Source organism: Asterias amurensis, chromosome 21 (assembly GCF_032118995.1).
Source record: "Asterias amurensis chromosome 21, ASM3211899v1".
In the NCBI taxonomy this organism is placed as follows: Eukaryota; Metazoa; Echinodermata; class Asteroidea; order Forcipulatida; family Asteriidae; genus Asterias; species Asterias amurensis.
In genome coordinates this window covers 948,748-966,498 of record NC_092668.1, presented here as the reverse complement: position 1 = coordinate 966,498, position 17,751 = coordinate 948,748, and the positions used below count along the sequence as shown (strand labels likewise).

Here is a 17,751-nt window from a genome sequence, read left to right as displayed (position 1 = left end):
TCTTTTGGAATGAACAGATTGTTTGCCGTCTGGGGTGGGGACTACTGACTCATAAACCATCAATGAAATATGAATCATTCATTCTTGTTTATATTTTGTTTGATGGGCGGTGGTTCATTATTGCACCTGCAAACGCCCCATGTGTGGTGTGCATGTGAACACCACGTCATTGCCATGTGCGTTGGGGAATTTTGTCATAGGATTGGAATGATGACAACATAATTAGAACAGGTGAGCCAAACACTAAACACCGCCCTCTCGTGGCGACGAGAAAAACAGTTTAAAAATGCCATAGAAAACGAAAATAATAAAAGACAGATGTGTACACTAACTAGATCAGTCACAGTGACCTATAAGCTCGGAGTATGACTGGTTTTCTTGGTAAATATTGTCGCTGAAAGGATGTCCAGCACCCTTTCCTGTTTTTGTTTTTCAGTTCAGAGGAATATGCAAATCAATCAATCGGAAAACCCACCCGCTGGTACCTTGCGTCTACACCGTGCGTTTGCTGATAGATAAACGCGAACCAGTGACACATTTTTAGCAGACGAGAGAGAGTAGGTGGTACTTACAAATGGCCGACATGGCGGACAGTGCAAGTGCGAGTGAGATCGAAAGCGACACGGACAGCATAAAGATGTCCGTGCCCACGAGGAAAGAGGAGTTGTTGAACAGAATTGCCTCCTTGGAGCAGGAGAATAAGGTCTTGAAGATTGAGCTGGAAACTTACAAGATGCGCTGCAAGTCTCTGCAGTCTGAAAACCGCGACTTGAAAAGAGCGAGTGTGAATATTGTAAGTCCATTCGATTGTGTTGGGAAAATACTGTGCATGATTTTATTATTTTGTCACACACAAGAAATTCCACCTGAAGTTTATGATTAGGCCTACTGAGTGTTAAAACAGTCGAGTAGTTGCTGACTTGTGAAATGATAATGTTGCTGTAGCGCTGGTGTCACTTCTGGTGGTAAAGTAAATGCTTGCAATTGATAATTAATTGAAAAATTAAAATAAAAACAAATCTTGTGTGACGACTGTGATGGGGATTGTAAAACTTGTAAATTGTATTGTATGGAGTGTTGATGAATTGTGGGAAATTGGGGCAAGTTTTGACATGTTTCTTTTTTGTATTTCGTTTAATATTGTTTATTATTGACTTGTTTCCCGATGTGAGGTGCCTTTTGTCCCCTATTTTGGGAGTAAAATGTAATGACTATACTTTGCTAATTTCGCGGATGGTCGTTCCATGTCTGCAAGAAAGTGGGTCAAACTAAAAATTTGCCCATTTTTTAGTCGTTTTGTTACTGTGAAACTACAAAAAACAAAAAACTAGCTAAAAAGGTAAAAAAAACATGAACACAAACAAATTCAATACATTTAATATCGCAAAAACGATGTACATTAAAATAAAAGACGCAAAATTTGCTATAGGGTCTCTCAGTCTAAGTCTAGGTTTAGAAAATTGTCAGTAAGTTTGTTTCACCATGGAGGAAGAATGGTTTCACAGAGTGGTCAAGTAAGTTGAACCATGGCGGATTTAATTAGGCAAGAGTTTGTTTGACAGTGTATTAAATAGAAATTGTACAGTCAATGCTAGACCCAGTGACTGGGGCGCTGATGACCGATAATGTCAACATTTTGAAAAAAGGAATCTAGCGCCCCAGTCACGTGGTCGAAGTCAGTGCCTACATCATGATGCTTTGTGACTTGGAGTTTCATCTTTGAAAGGGCAAGGCCTTAATTTCATTTCACAAAAAGCACTTCCGTTGGAAAATCTATGGGAAAATTTGAAGGGGCACCAAAACCAGGGCAACGGAGGTCATTGCCTCCATGGCTTTTGTGTAATTCCAGGTCTGTACACCATGTGCTACTTCCATTGCTCTATTGAGTAAAGTGTGCTTCTTGCATTTAGACCTCACCCGTCAGCATAGCATACCATAAACTGGTTGGTGGAAGTCTAGAATTTGGGTCGGGTTGAATCCACTCGACCCCAGAGCTTGTAACTAAAAATGTTAACTGAATTGGAATTTGTCGACAAGACCAGAATTGAAATGAGAAAAAACTACACAGTTTTGTTTTTAATGGGCTCACAAGGGACAGGAGGTATTAAGTTGCCCAAAATCGTAAACAGATAAAAATTTACATAATTATGTTACCAGGGAAAATGTTTGGTGTTTTTTGCTTAAATTCTCTGTTTATTTGTGTTTCTTTTTCTAACTGTGCTTGGACTTCCCCCCCTCTGTTTTGCCTGAATTTGGGAGGGCAGTTGCCTCCTGCCCCCTCCCCCTGGGTTGTACACAGCCTCCTGCCCCCCTCCCCCTGGGTTGTACACAGCCTCTTGCCCCCTCCCCCTGGGTTGTACACAGCCTCCTGCCCCCTCCCCCTGGGTTGTACACAGTATGCCTAAATGCAGTTCACTAGTGCAGTCCTCAATCCATCAAAAACAAGTGAAACATGTTTTTGAAGGGTTGTAGTAAAGAACGTGATAAATGTCTATTTGGTTCAACGAACACCAATACTGTAAACAGAATCAGTGAATTGAACTTGCAACAGTTCATGGTCCGTTCATTTAAAATATAATTTAAATTACAAAGTGACGTAAATCCAGTTTAATTAACTTCAGAGATTAAACTCACGTTTTATAATTGTCTCTTTTAATATTTAATGAATTGATTGATTGCAAAAGACATAGTTTCTGACACTGCTCCTAGACTGCCCTAAATTGTAGGAGGATAAGACTAGCTGATGGTTTTAACCATTAATAAAATGAAATTTCAGTGCAGTGTGCAGTCAAGTTTGACCGGTGAAATGAAAACATACCTTGTTTGGAAAAAATATCATGAGAGTGGTGAAACAATATGTTTTGATGTAAATAATGCTAACTGAAAACCACACCGCCTTCTTAAAGATGAGAAAATATTACTTGTAAAAATAGGTCCCATGGTCAAATGTTCCTGATAAAATTACAATACTTTGTCTAGTACATGTAGTAGAGATTTGCTTGGAATCCAAGTACTGAAAGACACAACCATGTAAAAATACTTTAATATAGAGGGGGTTTAATGGTTTTTATATGAATATTCATCTATAAATGAACATAAAGTGGTTCTTTCACCTGATCAAGCAAATGAGAAAATAACATTGTACGTTTCCATGCATAATTGTTCATGTACATATACGTTTTTAGTTGTAAGCTTTGTACAAAAGCCTATGGGGCATTTTTTAATAGAACAGTCTGGGTTATTCAATTTATTGTGTTTAATAGAATACCATGGCCGTCTGCCAAGATTTTGACACACCTATTGCATTTGTTACGAGCAAATATCAAAAGAGTGTAGTGGGTAAGAAGACTTGAAAAATTGAAGTGACAAACATCTTCATGAGAAATGACACAGGGGCCTCGTTGTACACTGCTAAATTAAGACACAAAAGAGCAACCTGTCCCACTCGGCCATGGATTAATTCAGTTTAATTTCCCATGGCATTATGTATCCTCTCCTGGCATTAGGGGGTCACCATCAGGAGGTTCTTACTCAGTTGTTGTCCGTTGTTGCTTAGAGGGGTTTTGTAGTAAAGTCTAGAAGAAGATTGACTAGTAGTGAAAGGGGCTTGGTACAAACTGAAGCTGTTGTCATTTGGGGGTTAAATCCCATCATCTCTGGATTCAGAGAGGGTTCCAGATTTTACATTTTGTCAATGTGCGTGGTTGCTCACTTGTCACGCTTTAACCTCATGTTTCTGAGTTGGATCGTTGGCAGAATGTGCAAATATTTGCTGTAGGCTTAAAAGCTAGGCAGGGCTTGAATTTCAAGACTTCTACCACACATTGCCCTGGACTAGAAATCAATTTTACAAGACCTAAGGCCTTTATCTAGATGTATAAATAAAAAATAAAAATAAAAACTATTACTCGGCTGATTTCGGTTGGTAAATAACCAAAATTAGGGACAACGTGTTCACATTTTGAAAACTGGGCATGGTTTTTCACAAGTATTTTCTACTGATTGACTCAAAGCATTTAGTCCATAATTACACTTTAACAGGTTATGGTTTATCACAAAACATGAACTCTGCCTGCGACCATTATGTCAGCTCTACCAATCCTTTGCTAGGGTCGAAACATCAGGCCATTAAATATTCTCTACCAATCCTAACACACATTCAGCTAACAATTTTTCTTACCTGTAAATACAAAATGCTGTGCAAATTATATCAGTTGCTACTCAAAATTATGATTTGCTATTCATTGTTGACAAAAATACTGGACAAAATGATTCCCTGTGTTCCTTTAAATAACCTGTGACTCATAATGGTAGTACATTGTAAGTATTAACACATCAGCGTGCGTCTAGAGCAATTAATGCTCCTAGACCTGGTAAAGTCATCAGGAACACATGTCCAGCATGTTATAATGTACATACTGATGTTATGCAGCATGATCAAGGCCTTGACAGATTGACTGCATGGAAATGTCTTGCTTATCTAGGGGTGAATCAGTCAATTTCTTAGTAGGATTAATTGGAATTGGTTTCCAAGACCAACTTTTCCTGATTGTAACATCTTCATTTAAAGTATTGGGGTACTTTTTGTACAAAAAATGCAATGTCCACAGATTTACATTAAACTTACACCGTTTGAAGATAATGATAGTAGAAAGCGTACCCTAAAATATTAGTTTCTGAGGTGCTGTAGTTTTTGAGAAATGAGTAAAACACTGTCATGAAAATACGTTTTTACATGTACATGCTAAAATAATTTTTGTCTCATGATAACTGAGACGAAAATTATTTCCATGACATTGTTTTACTCATTTCTCAAAAACTACAGCACCTCAGCAAGTAATATTTTCAGGGAAGCTTTCTACTATCATTATCTTCAAACTGTGTAAGTTAAGTGTAAATCTGTGGACATTGTGTTTTTTGTCCTATAAAAAGTACATAGACCCTTTAAAAAGAAAATACACAAACTGCTGTGATATTGTACAGCAGGTTAAAATAATTGTAATGTGAAACTCTCCTTTGAAAATAATAAAACCACTTCATTCAAAATTACTACTCAACAAGCATTGCACTGGCATAGTAATTTCCCTCTGGTAAAGGGCATCTCTATGAGGCACAAATGTACAGGAACCTTGCAAAGGGCACTGCAAAGCACAGGGCACCATGGCAATTGCTGTGGGTGACGTGGGTTATTTCAAGGCCTGCTGTTATGTAGAAAGATGTAACCTTACACAGTACTCTGTAAAGCGAAAACAAAATCAATTTAAAGGATTTGGGTACTTTTTGTAACACAAAACACAATGTCCACAGATTTGCATCAAACTTACACCGTTTCAAGATAATGATAGTAGAAAGCGCTACTTAAAATATTAGCTGAGGAGCTGTAGTTTTTGAGAAATGAGTAAAACATTGTCATAAAAATACGTTTTAAGATGCTAAAAATAATTTTTGGTCACTGAGACAAAAATTATTTTCATGACATTGTTTTACTCATTTCTCAAAAACTACAGCACTTCAGCAAGTAATATTTTCAGGGAAGCTTTCTGCCATCATTGTCTTCAAACTGTGTAAGTTTGATGTAAATCTGTGGACATTGTGTTTTTTGTCTCACAAAAAGTACATACCTGTAGTCCCTTTAAATTAAACAAGAAACAATCTTATTGTGATGATCACGAGTCACAGCTTTGTTATATTATTGTGATAGTATCATAAATTGTTAAGAAAAATGTGTGTTCCATTTTCCATGAAAATACATACTACTTGTACAATGTACTACATGTACTACATGGAAATCACTTACTGTGTATACGAAATGGTTTATTTGTCATCTTGTTGTAGTTCCGGTTTCTCTTTGAGTTTTGTTCTGTTCGCTTTTATTTTTTATCAAAAGTATTCATGAGCAGCCGGCCTTATCATGTTTTTTGGAGGGTGACAAAATAGTGACAGGTGTTTACTTCATAATAATGGATTTTGGACTGGATTGTTAAGACCTTCCTTACAAAATGGCATTGACCGTCAAGCCTTGTGCCTCCACAGTGATCACTTTGATATGGTTTGAATTGAAATATTTTAAAGGGCCAACCCAGTCTATTTTTCCTTTGTTGATGTGGGTCCTATTGAAAAATTGGCAGCCTACAGTAGGCCCTTAAAAAAATTGATATGTTAAAAAAAGTCATTTTGTTTATAAATACTGCCAAACACATTTCGTTGATGGTTGAAGTATGATTTAAAGGTGCAACCCAGCTATCATCAGATCTGAAAAGATTTGCCAATTTTAAAATATTCTGGTTTACTATTTTCCTAAGTGCCCTTGCTCATGAAAATGGTCCTACCCAGTCTTACCTAGATAATCACCTAGAAGAAAACATTCCAAAGACGACCTTGTTTCAATTGGTGCTTCCACAAATTTGGGTCCAGAAAGCTCTATACTTTTGGAGAAAAAAAAACCCTGTGAAGAACCCTGAGTGACAGTGACATGTACACAAGATGCATTACAGAAATTAAGAAAGATTACCTTGAAAACCTCAAGGTTGCTCGCTGTGGTTGTATGTTTTAGGCAAAGAATTGAAGAGGCTGAGTGAGATCTGAGAGAACTAGATGTCAAGGATATCAGGCAATTTCGATCTTGCTTCTTGAACCTGATGGTAAACAAAATAAGAACGTAAAAACAAAATTAAAGAGAATAATCATAAACCACTGCTTAGAAAAGACTTAAAAGATGCAGAGTTATGAGAGAGTACAAGACAGACAATATTGTAAAATTTGATTTAAAATTATCTTATTGATTTAACATCTTTATTTGATTTATAATACATACTGTACTCAAATTGACCACAACAAAAACTCGAGATGCGTTCTTTTTTTATCTAAGATTTTAATAGAAATACTTTAAGATGCAGAGCTGAGATGGAGACAGGTGCCTCCTTGGTCTCCTCCTATTATCATCAACATCTTCAAGAGATCCACTTCTATCAGTCTCAAGCACTCATTGCCTCAAGCGGGACAGGACATTATTGAGGTCTATTGTGAACTCCGACATTGATCAGTTTCAACTGGAATAACATCTCCCCAGGGGTAGGGGGGATTGGGTAGAGTTCTCCCCTGGGAGATGGAGGAAAGCGTTCTCCTTAAAATGTCAACTTGTAGCGCCTTGATTTGCTTAGATTGTCAAATGAGGTGCAGTGCAATGAGAAAACAAGTCTAAAAAAGTTATAAATATAATTTGAAGATCGATGATGTTGCTCGTGAAAGGAAATTGGTATGCAATGTACAATGGCTTTTTCCATCGAGACTTCAATCCTACTTGAATAATTTAGGAGCTAGATTGAGGCTGGTAAATAAAAAAGTCTGCCCCATTTTCTCGGAGTAAAATAACTGAAATAACTTTTTTGTTTTTTACTTTACTTTACTTTACTTTAGATCAATCTCGCAAAAGTCATACAGATAAAACCATTTAAAACCAAACATAAACGCAGAGTGAAAAACATTTTAAAGACCTTGGTCCATTAAATTCAGCTTCCCAAGCCGTAACTGAAACAATTTCAGTCCAGAATCTCAGAAAAATCCTGTTGAGAACTCATCAAAGACTGGAAAAATAAAAACATTATATCAAATTCTCTGTTCAATTTCAGTGAGTACATTAAATTTTCGGGATGACTAGGCAGTTTATGCCTCCTGTAAAATTCTTGGAACGTTTCACATTGTATTCTTGTAATGCACACATGTATCCATGAAGCATACATTAAGCCGCCATTGGGAAATACAGACATCTGAACAAATACAGGGGTGGCAGTGTCGAATATTAATTTTTTGTTTTTGATGCAGCTGATAGGTACATGTATATATGATTTCACCACTCTGTTCAATATTGTGGTTACAAAAAAGTACTATTTTAAACAAGTATTTTGGGGGTGTTTATTTGGCAATCTAATGTTTTAAATGCATGTAGGTCTGGAATTTTATCTATGAAAGGTTATACAGCAATGAGGTTGTAGCTTGAAGATGTTCCTTTGGAGGAGTTTGTTTTACCCCCATTTTCATGTGTTAAGGGCACTTCTAATTGGAAAATCTTAAAGTCTATGAGAAATTTGTGAAGGGCACCAAGGCCAAGAACAGGGCAACATGGGCCATGGCCACTGTGTATTGTTCACTGCTACTGCTAACCCCATAAGAAGGAGAGCATCTTTCAGTCATTGAAGTCTTGATCCCGGGGCACCAAACCAGCTGGGCAACATAGGCCATGGCCGCCCGGGCCTCCTTGTAATTCCTGGGCCCAATTTCATAGAGCTGCTAAGCACAAAAATTTGCTATATAAGCATGAAATTTCTTTCCAGATAAAAATAGGATTACCAGCAAAATTTCCATTTGTTGCATAGTGCGTGTTACTGGTATTCAGCTTTTGTTTGCTTATCCTGAAAATCACATGAAAATTTGGTTGGTAAACCTGTTTTTATCAAGGAAGAAGTTTTATGGTAAGCAAATTTTTGTGCTTTAGTGGCAGTGCTTAGCAGCTCTATGAAATTGGGCCCTGGCATGTAATTTGCAAACCTTAGGTCTAAATGCTGCGTATAACATTTTGTTTGTTTGATGAATGAGCATCAGATCAGAATACTCAAGTTACACAACAGTTTCATTAATTGTTAGATATCGACCAATGAAGCCTGTAGGCAGGTGCCACCAACGATAATAACTAATTAAGCAAAGTAATTGATTCTTCTTGTTAGAAGATTAAATTAATTATCTTTATCTGTAGTGTAGTACGATTCGGAGATAATGTAGTTAGTGAGTACTCCATTGAAGATGGGATTTACATCTGGGAGTAGAGTCTGACTCTCTGCAGATTTTCAAGGAACTTTCAGAGACTCATTTTCTTGAATCTTTAATTTTGTAACTATTGCTTTTAATATTTCATAATTGATTTACTGTTACGTAAAGAGGTCAGGCTACATGTATTATGCGCTATGTTTTGTCTTGGCAGGCTCTTACTTACACGTATATATGCATATGTATCATTATTATAATCCAGCTAGGAGGATTCTGCACAGCACAGGAAGATGGGGACACTGTTTGTGAAGCTCTTGTAATTTTATAAACAAACTAACGCTGTGTCCATTATGATTTTTTTTTTGTGCAATATAATGAGGAAGACATAGTAACATTTAAATCAGGATTTCTCCTGATTTCAGGATTTATTCATTGGTCTTCCTTCAACTTTAGATGCACTGTACAAGTTAGTGCTCAAGGAATGATTTCATCAGCAATTTAATTAGATTTAGATTGACCCTGTGCACACTGAATGCAAATATTGAGTAGCTAATCATGATTTTGAGTAGAAACTGATCGTAGCATTTTGCTCTGCTGCAAGAGAAGTTGTTCTTTGAATGTATATTTCCAGAGCCACACAAAACTGCTAAGCTTCCTTGCTCTGACTGATAATGTAATGTACATTTGTAAAGTAAACGTCTGTATAAGATGCCAATGGCCAACGGAAGAAGAATTCACAGAATTTTGATCGGTGATAAGACCTAGCAAATATTTCCGAAGGCATTCATGAAGACACGTATAACCTTTCCATCTTGTCAACAGTGGATTGCTTAGAATTTGTTATTTTGGCTTCAAGAAGGTTTCCTCATCCCACAGTTATATTTTTTTTTAACACAATTTCAAAATGTTGTCAAGATAGAAAATGAAGTACAGATTTTATACTGTCGGAGTGTCCCAAAATGATTCCACGGCACCTACAGCAATAGATGATACCTTGTGATTTTGCTGCCGTGCCCTTTGCAAAGATCCAATACAAATTAACATGTTTCCTCATATTGGGGAACTGCTTCTTATTGGCGGAGAAAGATTAATCTGCCCCTTCAAGATCAAAGTACAATGTACATGTACAAGACCTTTATCTACTGTGAAGGGCACACAGGCCTGGAGTTACACTCAGGCCAGTCCTCCGTTGCCCTGGTCTTGGCCTTTGTGCCCCTTCAAAAGTTTTCCATAAGATATGAGATTTTTCGAATGGAAAAGCCCTTTACAAAATGAAAATGTCCTTGCCCTTTTCTAAGACGTAATTTCAGGCCTGCATGATGTACATGTACCTCTGGCAGTTATTGGTTATCCATGGTAACAATGTCTCGTTTGAAATGCTTGTGTAATTCTGTACGTGTTTTTTGTCAAGTGTGCACCATGGACTGTGAAAAACAAAAACAAACTGATTAAATAATTACAGAACTAGGAATTCAACTATATTGGACACTCAACAACTTGTACAATGTGCAACGTAGTGATACATAATACTTGTTTGCTTGAATGCTACAACACGTTGGACTTAATATGCGCAGAGAAAGGGCAATAGTCTGGAAAACATTATCGGCAGCGAAGATTCCAAGGAAAATGAAAGACAAGATGATAGATACTGAGATGGTTTGATGAGGCGGAGATTAATATATGTGAAGAGGTGAAGATGGTTTGATAAGGTGAAGAAAATTACAGACATGCCACTCATCATGGCAGTAGCCCACATCATGTGTGTCTGGTACTGTACATCATGTACGTGTACTGTACAATGTATGTCGTGTACACATGGTACTAATCAGGTTTTCCCTTTGAACAAGCAACTGGGCCGCTTGTTTTATTTATTCAATTATTTATTTATTTTTTGCAAGGATTGACAAGGAAAAATACACACAAACATAATCGGAATGGCGGAAGAGCTGCTCATCTCGTTAACTAACTTAGAATAATCCAGATTGCGCAGTAGGTCTTTTAAAACCAAAAGTAAACAGTAGGCCTAAACACCATCTAGAAAACAGTCTGAATGCCTCATATGTAGGGTATGTAGGGTCTGTATTGTGAACTCCAGTTGTATACACCGTAAGACCATGGAGGTAGAAATAGATTTCTACATGTACCTCCATGGTAAGACACAATGTTGCATCTTACTTGAAGTTCCAAAGACATTTCATCATGTCGTTGCCCACTTAACCCAGCAGGGACTCCATGATGCAATCACCATGAGCACCACCCCCAGACATTAAACATAATAAGAAATATCACACCAGGGTTCTTAGGGAACCTTATTACCTCATCCTTAACTCCTCCGTCAAGATTATAGAGTAACCATGTTGTATTTGACGAGGCAGTAAACATGCATTAGGAGCATTAGGACGAAGGCATCTTGTAAATACTGCAGACATGATTCACTGTTTCCCAGTAAAGGAAGTTTAAAGGAACCTGTGACATCAACTTGTGAAGGGCTTGAAATTTCCTGTCTTAAATATCTCTCAGAACTCATCAAACAAAAAGTTCTATCAACCCAACTATGATCTTCCACATCCTCTCACCTTCAACTGATGCCTGGTCCTTGTGTGAAAACAGGCGACAGTAATAAAACTTTTTCTTTGGCTCTCCAAAATAATGGAACACTCTCCCTCCTAAAATTAAAAATGCTTCTTCCTTACAATTATGTTGAATACTCACTTTTTCAAATCTATGTAGTAACCCCATTCTGCAGCTTGTTATTTCGATAATCTTGAAAGACAATTGACAGATAGAGATGTTACACAATGAGGTATTTTGTTCAAATTAAAAACACCTGCTTACCGGGTTGTGTCATTGTGAGTACATTGTATACAGGCCTGACATTAAAGAAACACGTTGCCTTGGATCTGTCGAGTTGGTCTTTGAAAAGCGTATTTAACCGTTTGTTATAGAATGCATATGATTAGAAAGATATTTTAAAAGTGGAGTATAATGATCCACACAAGTATCACTCGAAATTACGTGGTTTTCCTTTTACCTCGTCGACAAACACGGTCAGCCATTTATGGGAGTCAAATTTTTGACTCCCATAAATGGCCGACCGTGTTAGTTCGCAAAGTAAAAGGAAAACCACGCAAATTCGAGGCAAATGTGTGTGGATCATTGTATTCTACTTTTTAAACATCTTTCTACCCATATGCATTCAATAACGAACGGTTACAAACGCTTTTCAAAGACTAACTCAACCGATCCAAGGCAACATGTTCCTTTAAAATCACAGTGGTGCAGTGTTAATTTCTAGCCCCATTACTGCATATAGAGAAAGGTTACTGAGATCAGGAATATCTGGATTTAGTGTACACAGTGCCCCTTTACATTATTGTTCAGTGCCCCTTTAAAGCTCATATTGTAAGTGGGTTGATGCCCCAGTTTCACAGCACCGGCTTGAGTTGAGTGTTTGGAAGATCATACGCCTACGTCTTCTGACCTTTTGCCTGACTAATGTTTTCTGCTCATTAGTGCCGCACATGTAAAGATCATGTTCAAGAGGTTTTATGAGCGTCATGCTGCAGCCAGCTACGTCTAGTCCCTGTGTTTTTCTCATGTTAATAGTACAAAGTACTGGAATAGGGCCAGACTATCTGTCACCCCATATCTGATTATGGTCACATTAAATTATTGTAAAGTACAGATTGACAGATGGTAAATACCAAGAAACTAGGATTACAAAGTGGCAATACTGATAGTTGTAGACGCACACACTCACACTGTTATTGTTACTTGCTGTAGGTGTTTTTTATTTGTCTATTGTCATGACTGTAAAGCTGTTGTTTTGTTTCGTTTTGTAGTCTGTTCCTGGACAAGTCCCCCCCCCCCCCCCCCAATACAAACTTGAAAACACCAAGTAGAAATCATTCAGAGGAATTTTTTATAATTTAGTTTGCTTTGGCCGAAATTTTTGTTCAGAATTCCCCCAGTTTTAAAAAATCCTGGGAACCCTTAAGTATCATGAACTGCTTCTTCAGGTCATTAATTTCTTATTTCATTTCTTTGCATCACAGCAAGCTCAGGCTGAGCAAGAAGAAGAGTTCATCAGTAACACCCTCCTTAAGAAGATCCAAGCTCTCAAGAAAGAGAAGGAGAAACTAGCCGTCAACTACGAGCAAGAGGAAGAGTTTCTTACCAATGATCTGTCCAGAAAACTAGTTCAGGTACTGTAAAGTATTTTATCAGAAAGATCAGTAATAAATAGCAAATAATTCTCTGGGGTTTTCCCTCCCACATCCAAAACTGAAACTTCCTTCCTGAGTTCTTATTTACCCAATTTAAGGAAAATGTGTTTACACGCGTGAACATTGTGCGTGGTTTTTTACAACTTTATTTTCTCCTCATTTCGAGGACTGTTGTCTTACACCTACCTTGAAAGTCACTGGACACTATTGGTAATTGTCAAAGACCAGTCTTCTCACTTGCTGTGTCTCAATATATGCATAAAATAACAAACCTGTGAAAATTTGAGCTCAATTTTTGAAAGAAAAACACCCTTGTCACATGAAATGTGTGCTTTCAGATGCTTGATTTTGAGACCTCAAATTATAAATCTGAGGTCTCAAAATCAAATTCGTGGAAAAACACTTCTTTCTCAAAAACTATGTATTTTCAGAGGGAGTTGTTTCTCACAATGTTTAATACTATCAACCTCTCCCCATTACTTATTACCAAGACAGGTTTTATGCAAATAATTATTTTGAGTAATTTCTAATAGTGTCCACTGCCTTTAATATAAGCTCTGCAAGGTAAACCACCACATCTCTGCACCAGACCCTGAGGTGCCCATTACATGTAGTTAATTAAAACAAAAAACAAGGAGACAAGATAAACAAATCAATGATGTTTTCGTTCTCAGCTCCGGCAAGAAAAACACCAGCTGGAGAGAACCCTGGAGCAGGAGCAAGAATACCAGGTCAACAAATTAATGAGAAAGATCGAGAGACTTGAGAACGATACCGTCTCAAAACAGAAGAAACTCGAAGAGGTAATAAGAAGAGAGAGTTGTTTTTCTTAAGTAAGTTACGTTTTGCGGTGACACCATGTAAGAAATCTCTTTTTTAGTAGTGCTGGCTCTGAGACGAGCCGGTTTCTTTTTCTCCTTAAAGTGAAGGTTGTCGGACACACTGCCAAATGTAATAAGTAGAAGCCATTCAAGGTGAGGGCTATTTATACATTGATGGTTTGGTAGTCAAGTTAATACTAGATGCTAATGGAATCCCTAAATCCAGGGTAGTTGTATTAGAAATTCAATACAAGGTCAAGTTAAAGTAGTGTTGGCTTGGATATCGGGTAAAAACATTATCATGAATCAGTGGACTGATCTGACTTGGTTGACCGAATCATGTCCTAATCAAAGCCTCACCTAAATCAAGTCTAGGTTGTTGACTTAAAAGTTTGGCACAACTCAACCTGACCTAACCCCTTTGGTAAAAAAAAAAACGATCAGAATCGACTCCACCTGGTCCCTACCAAAGCTGACCTCAATCGTATGATAATTCATTCTTACCTGATATGACCATAACAGACCTCAATCTTATCAGACTGACCTGACCTGACCTGACCTGACCCAACCTGGTCTAACCAAACCTAACCTGACTTTACCCTGACATTACCTGACTCTACTAAACTTGACCTGACCTGACTCTACTAAACTTGACCAGACCTGATCTATCCACCCAACCTGACATACATACAGGACCTGAACTGGACAGACCTGACCTAACTTGACCGGACCCAGACTGGTCTTATCGAACCCCACATTACCCGACTTTTCCAAACCTGACCTGACCTGACCTGACCTGACCTGACCTGACCTGACCTGACCCAATTGCTGGAATATGACCCATTCAGTAATGCCATGTATTTTTCCATGCAGATGGTTCTGCCATCCTGCCTCTACACTACATCTAAAATCCCCTTAGTGTCATCATTTTATTTTAATGTGAGTAACTATGCATGGATTGATGCACTGTTCTCCCTAACGCCTTCAACGTTAGCCCCCTAACGTCTTCAACGTTAGTCTTAGAAAACAAAACTCCCAAATGTTCTGTGGATTCTTGTTTTGCTTGTCTAAATCCAGTTTTGTATGTTTTAGTGAATGAAACCGTACTGCCTCTTTACAAGCCTGGACTATCATCTTTGAGAGGTCGAAGCCATTTTCATTTTGCAAAGCAAACTTCAACTGGAAAATCCTAAAGTATATGAGTGACGTTTGGAAGGGCACCAAGGCCAAGACCAGCCGTTGATTTCACCAAACTCTTCCTAACTTAGGATTATTCTTAAGGATTTACATGTAGGACGAGTTCAGTTCCGTATCCGAAGATGTTAGGACGCATTGAACCCATCCTAAGTTAGGATGGATTACTCGTCCTAACTTGAGATAGGATTAATCCTAGCGCTTCGTGAAATCGGCTGCAGGGGAAACAAGACCTCCATGGTCTCTGTGTAATACCAGGCTGGTCGTTATTATTCACTGCTATCATATCACTGCCAACTATTTTTTTATGATGTGAGTCAGTCCAATACTTTAGATTCCTGTGATTGTTTTTCGCTAAAAGAACACAAAGTTATTCTAATACATGTAGATGTTAAATCGTTTACAGTACCCGCTGCCAAAACATAGGATTCGCCTTTAGCCACCGGACAATCTCGGTGGTCTAGTTGGTGAGACACTGCTCTAGAACTGCAAAGGTCGTGGGTTCGAATCCCACCCAAGTAATATGCCTGTGATTTTTTTCACAGAACCTGAGTAAGTACTGAGATCACAGTGCTAACACACATCAGTGTTTATGGGTATTCATTTTATTCTGCACTTGTGTCTTACCCGCATGTGTAACGAGGAGAACATCTCCAAGTCATATTTTAACTAACAACATTTTTTATTGTTGTCTCGCAGTTGAGAAGAGAGAAAGTTGATCTTGAGAACTGTCTTGAGCAAGAGCAGGAGGCGTTAGTGAACAGACTGTGGAAGAGGATGGACAGACTAGAGGCTGAGAAAAGGTGAGTCCCTTAAGATCTTACAAACATCTTACCTTGAACCACGCCCAAATCCATGATTTTTCATCATGACATGAAGTACCTTTATTTCCAGATTGTTGTCACTGAGCACTAAGAAGAACTGAATTCAGCTGATAAAGTTTTCTTGTATATGACTGCATTTTTGTATCTACTGTCTTTATTTCAATGCATTTTTACTGTTGTATCTACTGTCTTTATTTCAATGCATTTTTACTGTTGTATCTACTGTCTTTATTTCAATGCATTTTTACTGTTGTATCTATTGTCTTTATTTCAATGCATTTTTACTTTTGTATCTACTGTCTTTATTTCAATGCATTTTTACTTTTGCATCTACTGTCTTTATTTCAATGCATTTTTACTGTTGTATCTACTGTCTTTATTTCAATGCATTTTTACTGTTGTATCTACTGTCTTTATTTCATTGCATTTTTACTGTTATATCTACTACTGTCTTTATGTCAATGCATTTTTACTTTTGTATCTACTGTCTTTATTTCAATGCATTTTTACTTTTGTATCTACTGTCTTTATTTCACTGCATTTTTACTGTTGTACTGTCTTTGTGTCAATGCATTTTTTAATGTTGTATCTACTGTCTTTATTGCAATGTTTTTGCATATTTTACTGTTGTACATGTATCAACTGCATGTTTAATGTTGTACATATCTACTGCCTTTATGTTTAATGCATTTTGACTGTTGTATCTACTATCTTTATTGCAGTGCATTTTGACTGTTGTATCTACTATCTTTATTGCAGTGCATTTTTACTGTTGTATCTACTGTCTTCATGTCAAAGCATTTTTACTGTTGTATCTACTGTCTTTATTGCAATGTATTTTTAATGTTGTATCTACTTCCTTTATGTCAATGCATTTTTACTGTTGTATCTATTTTTTGTTAAATCCTTCAAGTAACATTGAGAGGTTGAAATTTTTTAATTATCTTTTTCCCCTTTTACTCTTTTTAATATTTTTTTTATTTTTTTTTTTATTTTTTTATTATAGGTTTGGTGTCCTTTTTGGGCTTGCATTTTTTTGTTAAAGTGTAGTTTGAGGCCTACTTTACTCTGTAATTATTTGCTTTTTTTATGTGGCTAAGAATTTTAGGCCTATTTTACTCTGTCTCAGGGGGAAAAGTTACTGATGGGGCTACCCCATAGTTAGTTTTCCACCAAACATTGTAGTTTCCACCAAACAACATTTTCCAGAACATATGTTACAAACAATTTTTCAATCATCACTTTTATTAACAGAATGCTTCAAGAAAAGCTGGACGAGCCAGTGTCTGCTCCAGCCTCACCAAGGGAAATCAAAAACGGGAACACAACAGAAAACTTGTCGATTTACGTCGACCAGCTACGCAGTGAGGTCAGGAAACTTAAAGGTCAACTAATGTCATCGCAGATGGAACGTAAGGAAAATGACAACAATTAGGAGAGAGAGAGAGAAAACAATTTGTTTTATAATTTTTCAGCAGTGAAACCAATGAAGACGTATATGTATCTTGCTCTCTGGCATGTCTGTTGACTACAGGCCTGGAATTACACAGTGGCCACACACAGGCCATGGCTTCAATTGCCCCTGGTCTTTGCCTTGGTGCCCCTTCAGAAGTTTCCTAAATACTTCCAGATTTTCCATTGGAAGTGCCCTTTGCAAATTTGCCCTTGCTCACTGAAAGACGGAATTTTGAGGACTGGATTGATGTTTTTTGTTACGCTGGCACTGTAGGCCATAGCCTCAATTGCCCCTGGTCTTGGCTTTGGTGCCCCTTCAGAAGTTTCCTAAAGACTTCCAGATTTTCCATTGGAAGTGCCCTTTGCAAATTTGCCTTTGCTCAATGAAAGATGAAATTCAAGGGCTGGATTGATGTTTCTGTTTTCAATATGGAGAGGTTTGCGGTAGCACCATGTAATGACTATCTCTAA

At 37.5% G+C, this 17,751-nt stretch overlaps 1 protein-coding gene across 7 annotated transcripts in view; it reads left to right on the top strand.

Annotated features, from left to right (window-relative positions):
- The first annotated feature begins 519 nt into the window (after window positions 1-519).
- The window catches only part of LOC139952801 (coiled-coil domain-containing protein 6-like), a 27,325-nt gene continuing 10,093 nt past the window's right edge, over window positions 520-17,751 (top strand). For 2 of the 7 annotated variants that reach the window (XM_071952026.1, XM_071952027.1), the window contains exons 1-5: window positions 534-793; window positions 12,816-12,965; window positions 13,661-13,789; window positions 15,701-15,804; window positions 17,080-17,237. In XM_071952026.1, the coding sequence (XP_071808127.1) occupies window positions 575-793; window positions 12,816-12,965; window positions 13,661-13,789; window positions 15,701-15,804; window positions 17,080-17,237 (760 nt within the window). In that variant the 5' untranslated portion in view covers window positions 534-574. Of the gene's footprint in view, window positions 794-12,815; window positions 12,966-13,660; window positions 13,790-15,700; window positions 15,805-17,079; window positions 17,238-17,751 lie in introns of all 7 variants that reach the window. The other 5 variants (XM_071952028.1, XM_071952030.1, XM_071952031.1 and 2 more) reach the window with 5 other exon arrangements.